Source organism: Zootermopsis nevadensis, unplaced genomic scaffold (assembly GCF_977971745.1).
Source record: "Zootermopsis nevadensis isolate Lab colony 2312 unplaced genomic scaffold, Znev_1.0 Znev_ptg000015l, whole genome shotgun sequence".
Taxonomy (NCBI): domain Eukaryota; kingdom Metazoa; phylum Arthropoda; class Insecta; order Blattodea; family Termopsidae; genus Zootermopsis; species Zootermopsis nevadensis.
Window position 1 is genome coordinate 3,934,182 of NW_028259147.1, and position 21,997 is coordinate 3,956,178.

A 21,997-nucleotide genomic window follows, 5' to 3' on the forward strand; every position below is an offset into this window, starting at 1 on the left:
GTCTTCGGAGTTGAGGTCGATATAACACTCCAACTTCTTTTTCGGCAGAACGGTCGACGACGCGTATAACGTCCATAATACCAATTTTTAAACTCTTGCCAACTGTTCTTAATAACAGGAAGATCACCAGTCTTTCTCCCTCCCACTTTCCTGTTGTAATAACTAATATAAAAAAGCAGTTTCAGTGATATCCTCGTTAACAGATCTATGGAATGTAAATAAATTGTTCTATTCATTACTCAGTGTAAATGGCAGGGACAGACTTACATGCTTCCACACATGCAAACTACAAAAGATATATATATATGGGCCTCTGTACCTGTCCACTAGAATAGTTAGGTTAGGGCCTCTACAAATGCTTATTACACAGTCCACTGAAGTTGATGGATAAAACCATACAAAATACTTAGTTTGCATGATTTTGTGCTTATTTTACAAAAGGCTGGATATAATATCACATTAAACCCAATCCTGGAAGTCTTGGTTTTGAAACTCTAAATGCATGAAATGGAAGAACATGAAAAATGTACAAAAAGACATTGATTTTATGTATAAGGTGACACTTCCTAGCTGTATTTGATTAGGTTCATAAATGGCACACTTACAAAGAAATTTTATATCCTTTTAATACAACTTCAATCCACTTTTACAGTATCATTATTGCCATATAAACTTCACAAAAATGTATAAATACGTACTGGTGATGTGGTGCTGTTTCATAAACAAAAATGGTGATGTTGCATTTCAAAGAACTGCGCATAAGCCTTTGATACGCAGTCCTTTCAGTGTTTTAACTCCACATAAGTATACTGAACATCATAAAATTTTGTGAACTGAAATCTGCAATTTACGTCTTGTGAATTGAGCCAGATAACGATCAATCGACCACATTCTGAACCTTTATGTGCCATGCATCACAACATATGCGCAGTACAGCTGGCCATGATTTGCAGCAGCACACAACTCAACTGTAACCCCTGAAGCTGAAGTCCATTTAGTAACCCTGTAGGGTAGCTCATACCAACATCAGAACACTTGTGAATGAGTTTCTCTTACCACTTACCTTAGAAGTCCGAATGCTTTTCTACTGCGCCCAACTCTTTCTCAAGTTATCAGTTTTGGCGTCCCAACTGTTCTTACACCCATATCTAATACTGAAGCAACAGTAAGATTTCAAACTGACAGCAATTTGGATGTAGTAGTGAAACGACGGCTGTAAACATATCAGATTACTGTGGACAAAGGACTGTGTAGGAAAATAGATTCTGAGACAGAGTCAAGCTCGCCGAGCCAGACTCGTACGTGGATGGGCCGCTTAAGTGAGCTATCACAGTTCCTCCTCATGCAATAAGGAGACTTCTGGCATCTGGGTTCACAGTTACTCTCAACTATAGACTCAAAAACTACCACAATAACAATCACTAATTTTTTGCAAACTGTATAAAATGCTACTACCTATCTGCCACAATGCAACAATTTCTCTATAACTCACCATAATTGCCATGAATCAGTCACAACAGTTCACAAGACGCAAAAAGAAATTATACAATTTTACAATATATGACACTTCAGAATGATTAATTTAAATTACCAGAAACATTAAAAGAGATGAAGTACGCACACACCTGATACCGCAGCAACCAGCTGACATGGCAATTTTCTGTATTTCCTGTACTCATGAGCTACTACTATATTTTACATTTAAACTTCAGAGCTGCCACATCATTAGGTCACTGTAGCTATAAGATATAACCCAGAGACAATGGATTTAGCCAATTAAAACGGGAACATCCCTTTATCACATCCATATAATTCAAAAACCCTTCCAAACCGGACAGCAACACCAGAAAGCTTTCTCACACACTCATAGAGGCATAGTGAATTAAAACTGTGCATGAAAAGATCAAAAAGTAAGAAGATTTCTGTCTTCTGGGTTGTTGCGCTGTGTAGTCTGGTCGATGTTTACCAACATTTCAGAGGTCATGCTGCCTCCGTCATCAGGTTGATGAATATTCATATGACCTCTGAAGCGTTGGTTGACACTGACCAGACTACACAGCGCAAAAACCCAGAAGACAGAAATCTTCTTACTCACCGCTGTGAAAACCTCAAATCTTACTTCAAAAAGTAACATACACATTTTTCATTTAAAGTAAAATTTAGCAGAAGCTACCTCTATATTTCGAGCTGGAGTAGCTCAGACCATACAGTGTCTGACTACAGACTGGACAACTGAGGCCCAGTCCCCAACAGGGGCAAAGCATATTTTTTCTAACCTCTGAATCCAGACCGGCTCTGGGGCCCACCCAGTCTATCTAATGGGTACCTAGAGTCCTCTCTCCAGGGGTAAAGTGGAGCCAGGGCATTATGTTGACTACTCACCCCCCATCTAGTGCCGAGTCAAAAACAAGTAGGAGCAATACCTCCTCTCCCCATGCACATCTGTGGAATGTAATAAGACAGCTTTACTTTACCTCATTATTTCATTTTATGCTCAAGTTCAACAGTCTGAGGCGTGGGCCTTGTGCTGCTTGGTCACTGGGACCGTAGGTTCGAATCCCACTCAAGCCATTGATGTTTGTCCGCGTTTTTCTGTTTTGTGCTGTCCTGTGTACAGGTAGAGGCCTTGCGACGGGCCGATCCCTCGTCCAAGGAGTCCTACCGAATGTCTATAGATCAAGCCAACGAAAAGTTGGGACCCGCAGTGCTCAGGCACTTGAAGAACGTGTCGTCAAAGAATCCCAGTTCAAGAGTCAGAGATTCAACAAAATGTGATTGCTTGTATGTCTGAGTTCATATGGACAGTGAACATCCATAAATGCAAATCTGATACTACAGAATTTCGCAGACGACATTCGCAATTATGACACACCTTTTACGGGCATGTAACATGTACGAACAAAACTGTACAGACAGATCTGCAATCTCTGCAGCACACCAATGAATAAATCCATTGTCTCCTTCAACTCATTTACTGGGCCGGTAGAAACTACCGTCTGTGGACTACAAGTTGGAATGTAACAGCTACCGTCAAGTAGTTCATACGCAGTATTTAGTGTAAATACCTGCAGTCTGGAATATCCAGGAGAGAGAGAGCGAGGAACGAAGGGATTAGAGAAATCATGAGGGTGGATCGAGATATAATAGAGATAGAGAGAAGACAACTGATTTGGTATGGACACGTGCTAAGGATGGAGGAGGAAAGGTTACCAAAATGACTATGAAATGACAATCTAAAGAGAGAAGGAAGAGAGGAAGACCGAGACCAGGATGGAATGACGAAATTACAAGAATCATGATACAGCGGAAACTACCTCAGGAAGAATGGGAAAATAGAGAAGAATGGAAGAAAATATTAGGCACCGGAAGACCGAAGTAACGGTCAAGAAACGGTAGAAGAAGAAAGAAGAATGCCTGGAGTCTGTTGACAAGTGGGCAAGAATACTTTACTAACTAGTATCTAGAGAAGGCACCATTCACAGGCTTATAAATTCAGAAAAACTACAGCATCTCTACAGTCACACATAACAGAAGAGGCCATCTTAGTAATAACATGTTGAGCAGGGCCAGACAGGAGAATGGTCAATGAAAGTCCCCAAAGTTATGAATATTAAACTTAAAAACAAACATACGTACATATGAACATCATTATCTTACCGTAATACTTCAATAATATTGTCATATAAATAATTCATAGGTATGTACCAGTCAATACTTTAAGGAACTATTTACCATCAACCTCTTTACCCTCAAAAGTACCCACAAGCCCCATTCAAAATCTTGAGAAAAAGCAACTTCTACCATTTCATCCTCTGAAAAATTAAATCTGCTTCCCAAGAAGAAAAATCACTTCCAGTAAATACGCTAGTATTCAAGTAAATAGCAATAATAAATATCTGCTTTTAAGTTTCATAGTTTCATCATCAGTATTACGGCTTTCTTTCTAAAATTATTTATTCAAAATTAATTACGGGTTAAACGGGCAACTGTAGGCTGGCTTGGGAAACTACCCACAAATACAGCATAGTATCTATCGAGTCAAAACTTCAAATAAACTTCTGAAATGCAACTCATTCATAACTTGGGGACTTTCCTGCATTATTTCACAAAAATATATATATATATATATCCCTTGACTACGAAGTTTATAGCATAAACTTCATTTTGCCTACATTTCTGTAAGGTTATCTAACAGAACACAAATGTTCAAAACTGAAAACAGAACATAAAACAAATATCAACACATGACTTAAGTACCTTAGTAAACCACCAGGAGACACTTGAAGCTGCTATACGGAATGCGACAAGTTATGTTGGCCCTGTGACATTCTAATATACATCTGTTCTAAACATAAAACAGCAATTTCCTGCCCCACGATGCAATTCATTACATACAAGTGTTAAAATTAAAAGCGTCGCAGAACATTCTGACTCACGGAATCAAACCTGTCACATGGGTACACCCTGTTTGAAGCAGGGAAGAAATGTATTGCACTCGTTACAAAAACAATAATAGATGTTCATCCTGTAACAAAATGTCCACAAAAGAACTACTCAGTAATTGATTCATTATAAGAATACTACGTTAGACAATGTTCACTGTCTGAGGTGTACTTCATATACATGGCATTTCAAGAGTTGGCAGTACTCACATCTTCAAGTGGCTGGCTGCCATTCTTCTTCTATGGCTCTCCGGTCCATATTCAGTCCATGGCCTCCTCAATTCTCCTCTTAAATTCAGTCCTCTGTTAGGTCCGTCTGTCCGAGGCTTTGATCGAGGCTTCGAAACATCTTCCTTTTTACGGTGCAAGGTTGTTAGCCTTGCGACCAACCCCCAACCTGGAGGACCAGGGTACCTGTCTTAGTCTGACCTCTCCCCCGAGGGAGGCCCTACCAGTAGCTACGCTACCGCCAGCATAGCGGCTAGCTGCCATTATAATTATACATTTCCTATCACCTGCCCCCATTTTAATTATTCTTAGTGACAGCGGCTGGGATCGAACCCAGTACCTTTTGAAAATTAGGCTACTACACTAACCACTAGATCATAACCAATCACCCAAAGACATAAGCAGAGTTAACTCCTGAAGTGTCTTGCATACCAAGTAAGTCTCAGACGACGGACAAGGTCCAACAAGGTCAAGAATTGCCCAAGTTCGAGCAGACATAAAAAATGAGAAATTTCTTTTTACCAAATAATTGTTAATAACCAAGACACTAATATGAGACACCTTGCTTTCAGCAGTTATAGAATAAATGAATAGGAATGTATAAGATGGAAAAACTCCATGGCACATAACTAAAATATTTGTTAAGAGACTGCTATTTCGCAAAACCTGTTCTTTGACGGAATAAAATCGGAGTTAATAAGTTCTCATTAAATCTTCAAACAAATCGCATAATGGCCGATTAATCTAAAGAGTTGGAGGGCAAAAAAAAAAGGTTTCTTTGTAAGACACCACATACAGAGGTGCCAACATTAATATCTAATCTAGATCATTTGTCAGCGATCTAACAACAGTGATATTTGAAATCTCTCCCTTGTAAAAATGTAAGGAGTCATAGGGAAAGTACGCAAAGTTTTCTCTCCCATACGCTGAATTATTTAACGATATTTTTGCAGAGTAAATAAAAAGTGTGTGGTAAGAGTTAATACAATAAACTTTACAAACTGCGTGGACACATTATCTTCAGGTACTCTAACTGGTTCATATTTTACCTGATCATTTTATCAGGAACCGTGACCTACTGCGGACACTTCGTACACCACACAAATATTGCTGTTGCTAAAATTAAATGAACACGTCACCCGAAGACAAACATCAAAATTCCGAGGCCTTTATACTCGCAAGACCGAACACTGTACCTAAATGTGCCAACGTTAACACTTTAGAAAATAGTACATGTCGACGTGACCATTTGGCGCGTGCTGACGTACCCCTCTATAAAACGGTGCGTGACATGATCACATGAGAGGGAGACCACGGAAAAGACGGATAGATGACGTGGAGGAGGATGTGAGGACAATGGGAGTGAGGGGATGGAAAAGAATTGAGAATGATAGGGCAGAATGGAAAAAACTCGTCGAACAAGCCAAGACACACATAGGGTTATAACGCTACAAGACATGATCAACTTGTTATGAAGTACAACATAATGCAGCATACAAGAAAATTTGTACAGGTCTTGCGCTGCATTCTGGACAACTAAAAGCGCCACATATGCAGTTTCTCTAATATTGCTAAGGTTACTGCACGCCCCCAAAACCCGACCTGTCTCTCCAGGAGACCGAAGTCTATCGAGAATAAGTGAATATTTCCATAAACAAAAGCCCTGAGTGGATATATAACAGATTAAAACAACTTAATACATGAAACTGAGATGCCACGTCTCATTTTATACAGTAAATCACTTCTGTATTTTTAATCAAATTTTGGTGCCAAATTAACACATATCACAAATTAATTATTCTAGTATAACTGTCGACGCTCATATGACACATTAACTTAAAGGATGGATAAAAATCAGCGTACTACGTGCACAGAAATTTTATTCTAGGACCACGTGCTATCATATTGGATTTATTAAAATTAGCCAGAAATTTAATGATTCGTTCAAAAGTTACATTTCCTCTATTTACGTTAAAGTCGCTGCACATTTGTCACGAACGGGCGGAGAAGGGCTCCAATGTGATATTCTCGACAATGTACAGCCAGAGGACTTTTCAATTTTGAATATAAAAGAAACAAAATTATTTATATAATGTTTAATATCTTAAGCACATTAATTTTGGGGGTGAAATACCGCATAAAACGCAGAAGAGAAAACATAACTCGAAAGTGAAAATTAACTTCTCACATGTTTAAAAAAGAGAAATTGCAATTAGTGTGAAAAATTACAAGTCGGTGAAAGTAATAGAATAGGACAGAAAATAGAAAGCTGCAGTGGCATGAGAGGGAGGAGACAAGCTGCCAAAACGACTCGTTCAATGAACATGACGACGTAGGAAAGGAAGAGGGACAGAAAATAATAGGCACAAGAAACAGGCAACTCAAAATTGAGATAGAAAAACCCCAAGAAGGAAAAATACACAAACGATATAACAGAATTAACGGCATGGAAAATTTGATCTCCATCAAATGTGCAACACATGATTCTAATGTGAGACGTAGAACTAAACAATTTATATGAGATCAGCAACCAACCCATTTTTAGCAAAATATGTAATAATTCAGCACCAATTTAACGCAATCATATTTCCAAATATGACTTACTACGCTGCTGACTGTGTGGTCCTCAATAGCTGTCGCGGCATACAAACTGTGTTACTTGGCCATTGTCACGACAGCCCACTTCAAAAGCTTCGCTCATACCCAACACACACCCTGAATTGTGGCTAAAATACAGGAGGCGATAAGGTCCAGTCACCCGAACAGCCGTATCTGGGAATACCACCTTCTTCACTATGGAGTTTCTGTTTCCACTGACACTCCCCCTAGCAGCATACACATAGCACAGGTAGTCGTCCAGACTTGTAAACCCATCCTACAAACATAGTCATAATTTTAAAACAATTATCTTCAGTATTTTACAATTATTACCCAGCTTTCTAAATGACGGCCGGACTACAGAAGTACATCTTGTGGCATAATGGCATGCCTAGAGGGACTGAGGAACACCACAAAAACCCTCAGCTAAGATGGTCAGTTTGTGGGATGATAACCATTTGGTTCAGACAATGAAGTAACTGAAATCCACTGAGAAGTTTTGGAGGTGAAATGTGTAGACATTAGACCCTACCTATTACGCACCAATCCCACACAAATACTGCATTAAATATCAATGTTTAAACCAACTTCAATTAACAGGTAACTAATGAATCTATTTTAACCTTATCTTCTTCGTTCCAGAGAAAATTAGAATTCAAGAAGTGGTTGGCAGCATTGTAAAACGTGTGGTAAGACAAAGTTGGCAATCTCATCGCTTTAGTATAGTCTTCAGAGCAATGCACCATACTGACCGACTTTCAAACACTTTCAAACACTTACTACCTCCTTCTTCAGGGTAAATATGAGAAAAATGTTACATCAGAGGGGTTACACAAGAATATAAGAGACCATAAACATTTTTTAATCGGTCCAGAACGTAGCAAATATTTACTAACAGTGAAGACGGCTGTCTTCTGGTTTGGAGTATCATGTAGTCTGGTAGAAAGTTACCAATATTTCAGAGGTACCACTGCACTGATAAAAGAGGCACCAGGTAAACTTCTACCGTGAAAACCTCAAATCCCAATTACAAACTGCAATTAGTTAGAACTGTGTAAACATAAATGTGGTATATCGTAACATCCAATGATCGCATACACAACTTACACCATAACTAATGTCGCTTCCAACGGCATACGGTGTTCTCAAGTAACAAATCATCCATTCAAGCAGAGATCAAAACCAATGATGTTACTAATTAGACTCCTTCATCCTTTCTGTAATTGTTTCATGAGTCTACAAACCTTCCAACAATTCCTTCACATCATTTTGACCCTAAAGGAGGAGGTAAAAGTTCCTCCAAAATAAAATTTTAAAAATGAATACCCCCAGTTTCAGTTTCATGAACAAACAGAATAGTCCAGTACCCTGAAAACTCCAATCCAGTCCCATACGGTCGGCTGTACATCTCCAGAAAGAGCGTATGAGGCCGAATTCTCTTCATCTACGTACCACAGGTCAACGGGCAAGAACTCGACAACACGCTCGTAGTAATCGCTGAAAACCTGCGACAGCACAATCTTAGTAATTCACAAGCAACTCAGGAATGTGATGGACAAATACAGTTCTGAAGACGGCTGTCTTCTAGGTTGTTGCGCAGCGTAGTGCTATTAGTTTACTGATCTATCAGAGATGTTTACTGCTTCCATCAACAGGGTTATGATTGTCTACATGACACAACAACCAAGAAGACAGCCATCTTCACATTTTCCGCTGTAAAAACCTGAAACGTTACCTTGATTATAAATTCCCCAGCAACCGGTTTGTGGTCGCTCTGAACATATTCCTCCACGCTTCTGTACGAGATTTGTTCTGCTTGTAGCGTTAAGTTCTCATACACATTAGCATTCACTCTGTACAGAATTCGATCTGTCCAAGAGGGACGGCGTCTGCAACAAGCAGTTAACGCTGAGCTTCATAAATAGAGGGAAGAAATTTTAAGCGAAGACAGAATGATGTGATTATTACAAAATTGAAGAATCCATGGAAGATGGCACACAGTTAACGGTTCCAATACAACCTTCGAAGGAAGAAACATTCTGGGAAATCTGGGCACAGACAAGACCAATATTAAAATGAATGTGTCTGGTGACTATGTTAACTGGATTAAAGTCAGTGAAGACATTTTTCAATAAAGTGTTACTTAACACGAATCTTCAGGTTCTATTACAACAGGGAATTTCATGAACAACGGAAGAAATGCGGTGTTACCGAGCGACTTACTTGAGATCATATTTTGATGAATGGAATTCAAACTTGTATGTGGGAGGGAAAGGAGGCATGTGCTCTGACAGTTCACTGAAGGCTTCGCCATTTGACATCACTTGTCGAAGCTGATCTTTATCCAGTAGCGTTGTCAGCTCTCCCTTCTTAATAAGGCAGTCTATTTCTTCAGCACGATAACCGTCTACAAGTCGAAAGTTCATGTCACCGATCCAGAACACATAGCTGAAACAAATACATTTCACTTTGAATTTATTTATGGTGTGCTGTAGTGATTCCGTTTCATATTCAGCAGATCTGGACTTCAGATCTTGACCATAAAATCAGATATGTAGACTGAGGCTTTAGTAAGTTTTCTTCATTCTCATCAGTCAAATGCTATGACAATACACCTTGAAAAGAATATGACTGTTTCCTGCCCAGTCCTCTCCGACCCCTCATATATTATCAACCTCTCAGCTATTCAATGCTAAATATGTTAAGTAGTGACACAACTTTGTTAAATAATCCAAGAACTAAGCATCACTTTGCTCATAAAAACCAGAAACAAATGTCTTCAAATTCTAAGACCACTTCAGTCTTGAACATGGAAACAGTTATGTTAATCTACCAACAAGTACAACCCAGAAGATCAACACTGACATCTTCACTGCCATGATAACTTCAGATCTTTGTGCAGACTACCATCTGTACCGTAAAATATGAGACGGAGTAACAGCTATTGGGAAAATCCTTTGCTGTTTCACCAGTCCACAACTTGGCAAATTTGCAAGTTACGGTTTTTTTACGCTTCATTGAATGCTACACAAGACGTGCAGTTGATACAGCATCATTAACAACCTAAAAACCAACCTAATAAAACACAAAGAAAGAGACAACAGAAGAACCTGGCATTTTGTCTCAATTAATTCTACGAGTCATCCCGGTAAGCAGATTAACTAACTCATGGAAAAAGATGTTGCTGGTTTCCCTGGCACGAAACAGCTGGCTCCTAATGATGTTGTTATAGTCTGTGACACGTTCCTGCAGCAGGTGATCGTGCGGGGTGAGGTGGCAGTTCACGAAGCATACGGAGCAGCCATATATACTCATTCGAATGGTAACTGCTCCCTTGTTTCCCTGTGTACAGAAACAGTGCATATAATAATTTCTTTACATCAACAGAATATATGATTTACCAAGAAACTTTGCATAATTCATATATCAGCACAGTAATCAATGTACCTGGAAAGGGAAGACAATACAAACATAATTCTGGCCATGAAAACTATTTGAAAGCAGTCACTTACAAAAACTGAAAGTGATGAAAAGATAATATTAAATCAAATCATAAAGAATTAGGTTGAATATGTTAACCAGACTAAAAACTTGCCAAGAAATGTGCCCAATGGTGGGTTTTTATACTAGGAATGCTGACCTAGGAGGACGGTACACCAAGCATATTCAAAAGTAAAGAAAAAGTTACAAGGAAGAGAGAGACTCAAATTTGGGAACATATCATTCAGGACAAATTAAGAGGAAAAGTGAAAGAGGAATGAAGATTAAAGATACTGCAAGAAAATGTCAACCAAGAGAAGGAAGAAGACCTAGAGAGAAACTCTGAAAAATCTCAAGACAGTGAAGATGGCTGTCTTCTGAGATGTAGCAACAAGTAGTGTAATAGACGTTTACTTGATGTTTCAAAGGCCCTCGTCACCCTGATGATGGAGACAGCAAGGAACTCTGAAACATTGGTAAACTTCGACCAGACAATATGACACTACAAACCATGAGGCAGCCATCTTCGTACTCACCACTGTAAGATTCTCAAATATGTACTATATTAAAGAGGATATTTAGAACATAACAAGCAGAAAAAGAATAGAAAGTAAAATTAAATATAATGCAGAAGAACACATAGACAAATCTGGGAAAATACCAATTAGGGCAAGGTGGAAAGATCCAGACTCCAGGCCAAAAACACAAAAATTGGACAATCCTTCGCATCACTTCTACGTTGTTACAAACATGAACAGAATGAAACAAAAATTTTAGATGATCAGTTTTACTGATTTCAAAATAACACAGCACCATACACATATATAAATGAACAAATTACCATATGTTATTTGCAACAGGAACCAAAACACATAACTGACTCACCCTGTACGTACGTCTGCTGTAGAATGACGTAAACAAGGACAGGCAGCTTCATGCAACCAGTAGCAAATTAAAATAAAAAAGAGAGGCTTGCTCTTTATATATTTTTTTAAAAAATACACACACATACACACCATCACATCTGTAATTCTGGTCTTTTCCATTTAATAAGACATAAAAGTTAATTTTTGTCTTCAATCGAGGTACTATTCCAAACGTTCATACTTTGTCACTAACTTTAGGAAATTCCTCCTATAAGAAATTGTCAAAATGCATAAAAAGAATTCAGGAGGTAAGACATACGACAAAGAAGTATTATGTACGTATTGACACGTTTCATCCGTCACACGCTTTTTTTCTGAATGACTGTAGTTTGATCATTGTCAGTGATAGTATATGACACACCTTATACTATTTTGATTATCTATCTCCATTTGGAAACTGCAACCACTGAAAATTAGCCTGTTTCTTTCAATTTACTAATACATTCATTGCATTATGTTTTTTTCTCCCCTTTTGAAAGAAACTTTGTGAACATGGTAATAATCATTTAAACTGAGTAAAAATAGGGAATTCTTAACCAGCTGAGTAACCTTTTACTTTAAAAGAAAGATCATGTACAAATAACTTACTTATTTTCATTAAACTGACAAGGCGAAGCTAAGCGGTCTGCGGTCTCGATATTTTCAAGGAATTACAGATGTACTAAAAAAAACTGTGATAAAATGTCATTACCTAGGAGAATGAAGTCTTTATATGTACATACCCACATGCCACCCAGCCCTGTTCTTGTGTACTGAGTTTCTATATCACGCAGATGGAGTAAATGTTTCCTCAAACAAAATAAACTCAGCAACAAGCCTTGTAATCGAATGGTCTTCACCTTCACATAATCCCATTTTGCCAGAACATCCCTGTGGAAGAAACACCTTAAATGCTTAAATCTCTGAAGAGGGAGGATATTAATAATAATATAAGTTTGTAACCTACCTCTGCAAAACATTTCTGCCATCACAGATTTTCACTACCAGAAGGTTACCTGACATAACCTCAAACTTTTATACAGGTTCTATAATTACAACTTCAGATGCACAAACAAATACAAACTTTGTAGTTACAATGCTCTATATTTGCACTAAATTCTAAACAGGAAAATTCAGAAAGTATTCAACAAAACACTGATATTTAATCTGCTTATTTTTTTCCAGTTCACTCTCATCAAATGTGATGAACTACAACAGTGAATGGTTCCGTCACAAATACAAGAGGATAGTAAAATATTATAAGGATGACGAAAAATCAATTCTAACCTGTAAGCATTGGTCCACGGATCATCAAATATTGCGTCCATCAAAATATTCTGGGGTTGGGACTTCACTTCTTGTAGGCTAAAAAAAAAATTTATCAGCTCTCACTTAAGAAAGAAACACTTCAATACATCTTTATTACTACAAAAATTTACATGAAATATTTCTACTTTTTGTTAACAGCATACACAATGAGTTTATCACTCATTCCTCCTGTAACATGAGAGCCTGGAAATCTTATTTATGATGCCTGATGTAATAAAGTTCTCCCACACAATACTGCCACGTGGTTAAACTACTTATCTACATCATAACCATGAAAGGGTTGACACCACATCTTACCCTATGGCATAAAAATCAGGAAGTCTTTCTTGGGTCCTTTGTTTTACCGAAGTCCCAAAACCAAGCATCTCTGCAAGATCTTCTTCAGGATGACGAGTGGCCACATTCCATGTGACCATATAGAGCCTTAAGAAGAAAGAAACAACCTGAATTCTATTCTATATAATCTGAGCTACTGACAGGATCATTAAATAAACCATAAATAAATAAATAAATAAAATACATCAAGTGTCCCATCAAAAGCCGTCAAATGACTCAAAATATATACCTGAAAATTAATTTATGCTATTTAAGTAACTTAATCCCTACAATAAGCCAAAATCAAAATGACTGGACAAAATTAAGTTAAAGGCTGCCTAAGTTACAATACAACTTTTAAATATGAAATTCTGGAGCTATTACATGTGGTCTGACAGATTGGAAAACAGTTAAAACTGACAAAACTAATGCATGCTTCCTTTATCAAAAATAACAGAAACATTCCAAATGCAATCCTTTCTTCTTGTGATTTATTTGATACGACAGGTTCCATGGCACAACAAAGAAATAAGGAATGTTTTGTGGTACACATGGAAGACACTGGCTACAGTTTTATTATTAAAAGTTACCATATGACAAGGGAAATGTTAGAAGAAAATCTGCTACATACCAAACATCCATGTTGATTTGGACAAAAATGGCAACTCATCCAGCAGGCTAGTCAATTGTAGGGATGGAGGCCCATCCTGGGAAAAATGTCAAGTCTTGTAATTTTTTTGACAGACCACTGATAACATTGGAACTGTCAAAGAATAACTCTGCTTAAATAAGAAATTGACATTCAATAATTATAAACTGAAATCTGCCTCTTCCATGTAAAACATTTTAGTACCAGTACAGACTGCAATGAAAGGCGCTCTAAGCCAACCAACATAACCAAACCAAATATAATCATGTAAGCAAATGAATGTGATAAAATGCCTGCTTGCAACATACAAAGATGTGGGACTCATACTGCAATCTGCATTTCAATTATCATTTCAGGTATAAATTCATCATGTCCACCAAAGGAAATAATCTAAGACAAACCTGATTAACAGAAGCTGAAGATGTACAAAATATAACTCTCAAATTCAGCCATTTCTACAAGTAATGACAATATTAAATCATTCTTTACTTGAAGAGATTAAGTTCCTTACAGACATCAAAACCCCACTGACAGAATGATATCTTAAACATATGCACATTAAGTTAATCATGCCACTAAAATAAACATAAATACTTACTATTTACTTCCATGGACAGTTTGGGAACATAATGGGTTAATATGCAAATATGATTATGGGTCCATGGTAGTTTGGATCCTGTAGAGGTTACATGGTTTAGGTACGTTTGATTTGACCTATGGAATTTTTATAAGATAAGGCTTGGTTAAGTCAATTCAAACTCCAGTTTATACTTTTACCATAGATATGCGATAAAAACACTTTCTAAGTCAGCAAAACTCCTGTAGATTGTTTCCAAAGTCCCTTCCTTTTAAGACCATGATTATAACTGATTGTCACTAGCGCAAATGTAACACACTTTCATAACATGAAACTCAAAACTACTTCGCAACAGGTAATACTATTGCGCTAAATCCTTCAAGGAAAATAAGCAAATGATGCAATCAATTCTTTACATGGCAGCGTACGCCAAAAACATATCTTAACCAAACTAAGAAAAAACTGACACGTCATGAATCTCCTCACCTTCATGTTTTCCAGATGATATTTACGATTTTCCAATGTTACATGAGGCAAACAATTTATTAGAAACTAAAAGTATTACAGTACCTTAAATTATCCATTTCTTTTCCTTCTAATTTCAAGCAGAGTGCATGGTAACAAGCCTATAGACATTTTTTATCTCAACTTCATCACTGCCATATACGCCACATACACAGATAATTTGTTTTATGTTGCAAATGAATTCGTATCTTTGCTTTAAACAAGTCATCTGATCTAGAAAATACTGACTTGAACCTCATTTCACAACCAACGTTCTCATTATCGATATTGCAATGTCACAAGTACGCACTATCATCGATTCTTGACTACAACTGCCATCTTTACATAGATGCAATAACCAGGAACAGGCTGATGTTGCCATCTACAGACAGCACCCGCGCAATGCTAAAGATAAGGGTAAAGAGTATGATACATGATGGCAATCAAGGTCTTGTCAGTGGAATATAGACCAGCGGTGGCTTTTCATAAATGACGAATCTTCATTAACCATAAAATCACAGAATTTTTTCACCGCCTTAAAAAATATATATTTTTCAAAATATCCCTGCATCACAGAATTGCTTAATTTTCAAACAATCCTTTCATCATTAAATTTTCAAATACATTTTTCCTCTGATATTTCTTAAATGCAGATGTCACAGTGTTACAGTACATGAGGTTACATCCAGAAAAATACTGATCATACAAATTATATTTATGAGATTTTACAATAAGAAACATACAATACATACATAAAAAAGGAAATAAGTTGCATAGTAAAAGATACTGCTGTGTGAACAATATATTAAATACGTATATATTAATATAATAAAAATGGCTGTTGACATTTGATTCTTGTATTCTTTAGCAGCCACATATAGTACACAATATTAAATCATAAAAATCATATGACAATCTGGTATAATTTAAATTATAATTACATTCTTACAAGAATAATTATTTATGTTGTCATACATAAAGTCTTAAGCATTTCCTTCTTGGTCTTCAAACTGATTCTTGTAAATACAGCGCATAATTAAATTGGTGGTTCTCAGATGTCATAAAAATGGAAGCACGTTACTCAAAGAGCTGTCGCAAATAATTCCAAAGCAGAAGGAATTTGTAGGGTTCGTACACATCGGATACAGACGAATGAAACACTTTTTCTCATAAATGCAATAGAGGCAGTAACACAACGAAGTCCTTCAGCAATCAAACGTGTAACTATGAAGTTACAATGCAAAATTTTGTAAACTGTTCCTGTTTCCTTCACCAAAATTAATATGATAACTGGCACAATTTCATGCTGAAAGCTTCAAATCTTGAGAAGTAGTAATGTTTAAAGTACATTTCTTCCATATATCAGTAATTAACATTGATTTAATCCATTTTATTACTCATTAAGTCTTTGTGTTATTATAGCAGCCCAAATCATGAAGGTTGCATAAACAGAAATAAATATAATGATTCAAATATTTCTTATAGTATGAAAATAAATAAGAACAGAACATTAAATACTAAATATTATATATAAATTCACCTGTATGAAAAACTTCTAAATCATGATTACGAAGATTCAGTAGCGGTGATGTCTCATATGATTCAGAAACATATAAAAATCTTTTACACAGCCAATCAGCACATTTTCTAACAGACAGAACTACGCGTTATTTTGCTTAATAGCATTCTCAGGGGTGCTATAGGACATATTATCTTTGAAGCACATAATGTTTGAAAGTTGTCGTCCCCATTTTTTCCAGACATATTCCCTTACTCTGGGCTCCAGAACGAAGATACAGAATATGATGACTCCTTGAAATGTGTTGATAACATCAGTAATGTACCAGATGTAATCAGGCCCTCCTACAGACCACGACACAATCTCCATCACCCAGTTTATGCCCATCACGCCAAACAGGGACAAGCACATGCGAAACCTGAGGAACATATCGAACGGGCTAACTTTGGTGTAGTCTAGCAGAAGTTTACCAAAGTACCTCTGAGACATTGGTAAACTTTTACTGGACCTCACAGCGCTACAGTGAGACCTGGAAGAACTAATGCAAAAATTACAAAGTTATATCAACAGATGTCTAAGGTTTCTTCTAAAAAAATTAGATGGTCTGAAAATATTTCAAATCAAAAATTGTGGAGAATTTCCAATCAAACGAAAATACAACAACAGATCAAGGAAAGGAATGGAAGAGGACGAGGGCATTTCGAAGCAAGTGTTGGACTGGAACCCCCAAGGCGCATGGAAAAGAGGAAGACCGAGGATCACGTGGCGGAGATCTACTGAAAAGGAAGCGAGGAGTTGGTAGGAAATAAAGGCACTCGAGTGAGGTGGAGGAGCTTTATATCAGCCCTATGATCCCAAGAGGAATAAAATGAATTAACTAACTAACTAACACAGCGCTACAACCCAGTGTACGACCATCTTAGCCATCTTCATATTTGCTGACATATCTACAGATGTTAGGGATACAGCAATGATCCATAAGTTATTTATTGACTAGCTACATGACTATTAGCTTTTCAAGAAGGATTCTAGTCCATGGAGTTAGTTATAAATCACAAAATAATATAAATAAAACCTTTCTGCTGGCCACTTACATGCATATAAGCATTTGATAAAAAAGTATTCTTAATTTTATGCATTGCATATGGAATAACTCAAACACAGTCTCTAAAGGCGTGTTAAAATAATATTCCTTAGTTAAAGATTGTTTCTGTGCAAAACTCACAATTGACGTGGCCTGTGCTTGGGCGCCTTCCATTCAAAGCTGAAAACCTTATAGGCTGTAAGGATGAACAGTAAGATATTGACGCAGATGAGTAACGCCACAGGACCGTAGAAATAATGCAGTTCTGCATCCTCACCTGAAAATGCATTCAAACATGCGCTTTCACAGCTTCGTGACAAGAATTTCCTCTGTTCAGTCTTTTAACACTAGAAGTTTTCAAAATTTCATTCCGACCATACCCAGAATTCCAACACTCTACATAAGCCACATTTTTTCTAATATTTTTATTTATTAACCTGTAAAGAAATTTAGAATCACTATGATCTGTTCTATAAACACTAGTTTCATTTCCTCAAAATTTTCTTTATGATGTGTCAAGATTTTTGCAGCAATCACGAGTCATGATCCACGCTGCAGGCTCGACTAGTAATTGCTGTTGTCATTTGCAAATATTTTAACATTTTCCACGGTGAACACAACATCCCACTTAAAAGCACCGACAGCTAGTGTATCTTATCATTTTGGTAATACTTTTACGAAAGAAATTACATGAGATTCGAGGTTCTCCATGTTAATAACATAACAGAATAAGATTCTTTCAATAAAAATCAGCAGTACGATGTCCTAGAAATACATCACAGTAACTGAATCGAAGAATAATTTATACAAGTGCATATATTTCCTTTAAAAAAATAGTTTTGTAGTTTACGAGTTTTGATAAGTGAAATGAAGTCAAGGTAAATACTTACTGCTAAACCAGCATTTCTTCTCGCCAAAGTTCGGCTTGAGGTACGATGATGGGATCGTAGGCATCAAATCCATAGACACTGAAAAAACCATAAACAGTAATGGGACGAACCAAGCGTACAGAGAGTAAAAAATGAAAACGCTACGCTCGGTTGCTTTGGGCATGTTCACTCTGCCGTCCTTGAGTCGCTTGTAGCAGATGTAGTCATTTTCAGATGAATCATTGGAACATTTCTGCAATCTGACATTGGCGCTGTAAACAAACACGCAGAAACAACGCATAAAATTAATATCCTTCAACGGAGTTGGCCGTACATGAAGGCTTCAAACAATTTGTAAATATATCAAGCATGAAATATGTCTAATGAAGGAGAAAATTACCAGATTATAAAAGCAATTAATCCATCAAAGTCTATGTCATAAAACTAATTCAGTATGCAGCATTAATTTCAAGGCGTAATAAAAATCTAAATTTAAAAACTCTTCCAGGACGAACGTTATCGTACTCCAGAGAAACGTGGGCCATAAAGTTGTTTCTTCTGACGACAGGTCCATATGAACAGGATCCTTCCATCCTTTTCTCGGACTGGGACCTGTTCATATACGTTCTTGGCAGATGATCCAGAAGTGGTTTGCCATTGCCTTCTTCTGTGTGTGAATGGAGTAATTGTTGGGATGCCACGGAGGAAAACTCCGTGTTGCCTAGACCACGGCCTTGCCCAACACAAGTTATAAATTCGGGCACCGCCGGGAATCGAACCCGGGACCCCCAGGATTATATGGACGCTTAATGCCGTGTTGCAAGTTCTTGGGAACAAAGATAATTAATGATGGAAATCACATTATAATCAACTTCGTAATCAAATGAAAGACGTTACAATTCGATGGACGTGTGACTTGGATGAAGAAACAACACGGAATTTCAATAAGGAAGAGTTTTGAAAAGCACCTACTTGCGAAACCACGATATAGATATGATAATGCTATTAAAATGGAACTTAAGAAAACAGATATAAGTAACAATTGCTAGGTTAGACTTCTGGCAGCAGTCATAAACATCTGATAAGCACAGCATCCATAACGTCGTCGGTGAGTCAGTTATATTTTAAGAACCCAGTCGTGATATCACAGATAATTGAATAATCATGCATTAATCTTTGAATAAACAAGACGGCAGACATTTGGTCCTCCTTAGTTCGTACTTCGGCACACTGCTCGCTATAATAAAGTGCTGGGAATTTAAAACTGTACTTGGCTACAAGCACAGAATTTTAAAATACTATCCTGAACGATAATTCAAATATTTACAAAATTTACGCTCTTGTATGTCTGCATTTTACTGTGCCTCAAATCAGCATTTTTTTACGATACTGTTTCTTGCTAGTTCCCACAAATACATAACAGACGTAACAGATGACGTCTGTGAGGAGGGAACATAAGACAACCGTGAAACAAAAATACAATAAATGTATTTGATAACTTACATAAAATAATTTCCAGGTGTCCAAATTAATTAAAATTTTGTGCAGTACTTGTCCTCTAAAGCAGTGGTATTCAACCTGGCGTACGCGTACCCCCGAGGGCACACGAAGACATCTTAGGGGGTACGTGAAATTTTAAAAAAATATATATATATATTATTTTATGATAAACACTGAATAATCAGTAATGTAATTTATTTAATTTATTTTAGATGTAGATTATATAATATGTATAATTTGAATTATACACCAACAACTTTTGGGGTACAAAGTTGAAGAGAAATTATATCTGGGGGTACGCGAACAAGAAAGGTTGAATACCACTGACTAAAGGAATCAGACTTTCACAATTATGTATGAGTAATCAGATGAAGTATAGTGTCAATGTATTATCATTTCTTCGTGATGTATTCTAAATATCAATTACTTCATCAACATACATTCTGCTGTCTTAGATAAGATTACTACATCATTATTTCATCAGTGCGAAATGCAAAATTATTTCACCGGACAAAAGTTTATGTTGTGTTTATTTCTTTTCTAGAGTGCAATTAAACCGGTTCAACACCAGACTGTCCAGAAAGTTTAATGACGGACTTGGTGCCAACAGATCACCAACGTATAAATATTCTTTCACTGAAGAATTTAAACATTTTTGCTACACTACATACACATCCATCTAGAGCTCTGAAACTAATGAACAGATTTTGATGAAATTTCGTACTGGAGGCTTATAATAAAAGTTACTGAATGAGTTTCATTTTGATCTGCATTGGTCCATAACAACTTGTATCAAATATAAAAATCAAATTAATCTTAACATCTCGTCAATAAATCATCACACAAAATAAAAGATATACGACGTATTATTCCACAATCGGCACCTTTTTCTTTTTTGCCAATGGGAATAGCCCAGGCATTATTACTAATATTTTATACAATACCATAACAAACGGTATATATTTCTATTATTTTTTTTATTATTATTATTAGTGTTCTGTCTGACAACAGGTCCATATACTATGAACAGGGTCCTTCCATCCTCTTCAGGTTGTCAGGGACCCGTTCATACACATATACATTCTTGGCAGATGATCCAGAAGTGGTTTGCCATTGCCTTCTTCTGTGTGTGTGAGTGGAGTAATTGTTGGGATGCCACGGAGAAACCGGGGAAGCCCCCGGAGGAAAACTCCGTGATACCTAGATCACGGCCTTGCCCAACACAAGTTATAAATCTGAGCACCATCGGGAATTGAACCCGGGACCCCAGGATTACAAGGCCAGCGTTCTAACCGCTAGACCACCTCATCTTATTATTATTTAGTGTTCTGTCTGACGACAGGTCCATATGAACAGGATCCTTCCATCCTTTTCTCGGACTGGGACCTGTTCATATACGTTCTTGGCAGATGATCCAGAAGTGGTTTGCCATTGCCTTCTTCTGTGTGTGAATGGAGTAATTGTTGGGATGCCACGGAGAAACCGGGGAAGCCCCCGGAGGAAAACTCCGTGATACCTAGATCACGGCCTTGCCCAACACAAGTTATAAATCTGAGCACCATCGGGAATTGAACCCGGGACCCCAGGATTACAAGGCCAGCGTTCTAACCGCTAGACCACCTCATCTTATTATTATTTAGTGTTCTGTCTGACGACAGGTCCATATGAACAGGATCCTTCCATCCTTTTCTCGGACTGGGACCTGTTCATATACGTTCTTGGCAGATGATCCAGAAGTGGTTTGCCATTGCCTTCTTCTGTGTGTGAATGGAGTAATTGTTGGGATGCCACGGAGAAACCGGGGAAGCCCCCGGAGGAAAACTCCGTGATACCTAGATCACGGCCTTGCCCAACACAAGTTATAAATCTGAGCACCATCGGGAATCGAACCCAAGACCCCAGGATTACAAGGCCAGCGTTCTAACCGCTAGACCACCGATGCAGCAGAATAACTGTAGTGGTATTAAATATGTTGATTTATTATTTTTAAAGACGTTC

General features: G+C 37.3%; 2 protein-coding genes across 6 annotated transcripts in view; both read right to left on the minus strand.

The window, feature by feature from the left end:
- Window positions 1-608: 608 nt before the first annotated feature.
- Window positions 609-15,573, minus strand: LOC110840295 (phosphatidylinositol 4,5-bisphosphate 5-phosphatase A). 5 transcript variants are annotated; one of them, XM_022085219.2, is made up of 10 exons: window positions 15,094-15,573; window positions 13,929-14,004; window positions 13,280-13,405; window positions 12,941-13,018; window positions 12,397-12,544; window positions 10,435-10,610; window positions 9,492-9,716; window positions 9,004-9,157; window positions 8,636-8,773; window positions 609-7,545 (listed from the first exon to the last, which is right to left on the minus strand). In XM_022085219.2, the coding sequence occupies exons 2-10, from the start codon at window positions 13,937-13,939 to the stop codon at window positions 7,297-7,299; spliced, it is 1,305 nt and encodes a 434-aa protein (XP_021940911.2). In that variant the 5' UTR covers window positions 13,940-14,004; window positions 15,094-15,573; the 3' UTR covers window positions 609-7,296. The 5 variants fall into 5 exon arrangements, with proteins under 5 accessions (XP_021940911.2, XP_021940910.2, XP_087205206.1 ...); XM_022085218.2 differs by having other exon boundaries at window positions 13,929-14,060; XM_087349080.1 differs by lacking the exon at window positions 15,094-15,573 and adding an exon at window positions 15,010-15,027.
- A 148-nt stretch (window positions 15,574-15,721) lies between these two features.
- LOC110840296 (putative G protein-coupled receptor Mth-like 1) overlaps window positions 15,722-21,997 on the minus strand; it is a 174,924-nt gene continuing 168,648 nt past the window's right edge. Inside the window, exons 7-9 of the mRNA XM_087348929.1 lie at window positions 18,521-18,771; window positions 17,772-17,907; window positions 15,722-16,964 (exon numbers count right to left, since the gene is read on the minus strand). Coding sequence (XP_087205055.1) covers window positions 16,688-16,964; window positions 17,772-17,907; window positions 18,521-18,771 — 664 coding nt within the window. The 3' untranslated portion in view covers window positions 15,722-16,687. The remainder of the gene's footprint in view (window positions 16,965-17,771; window positions 17,908-18,520; window positions 18,772-21,997) is intronic.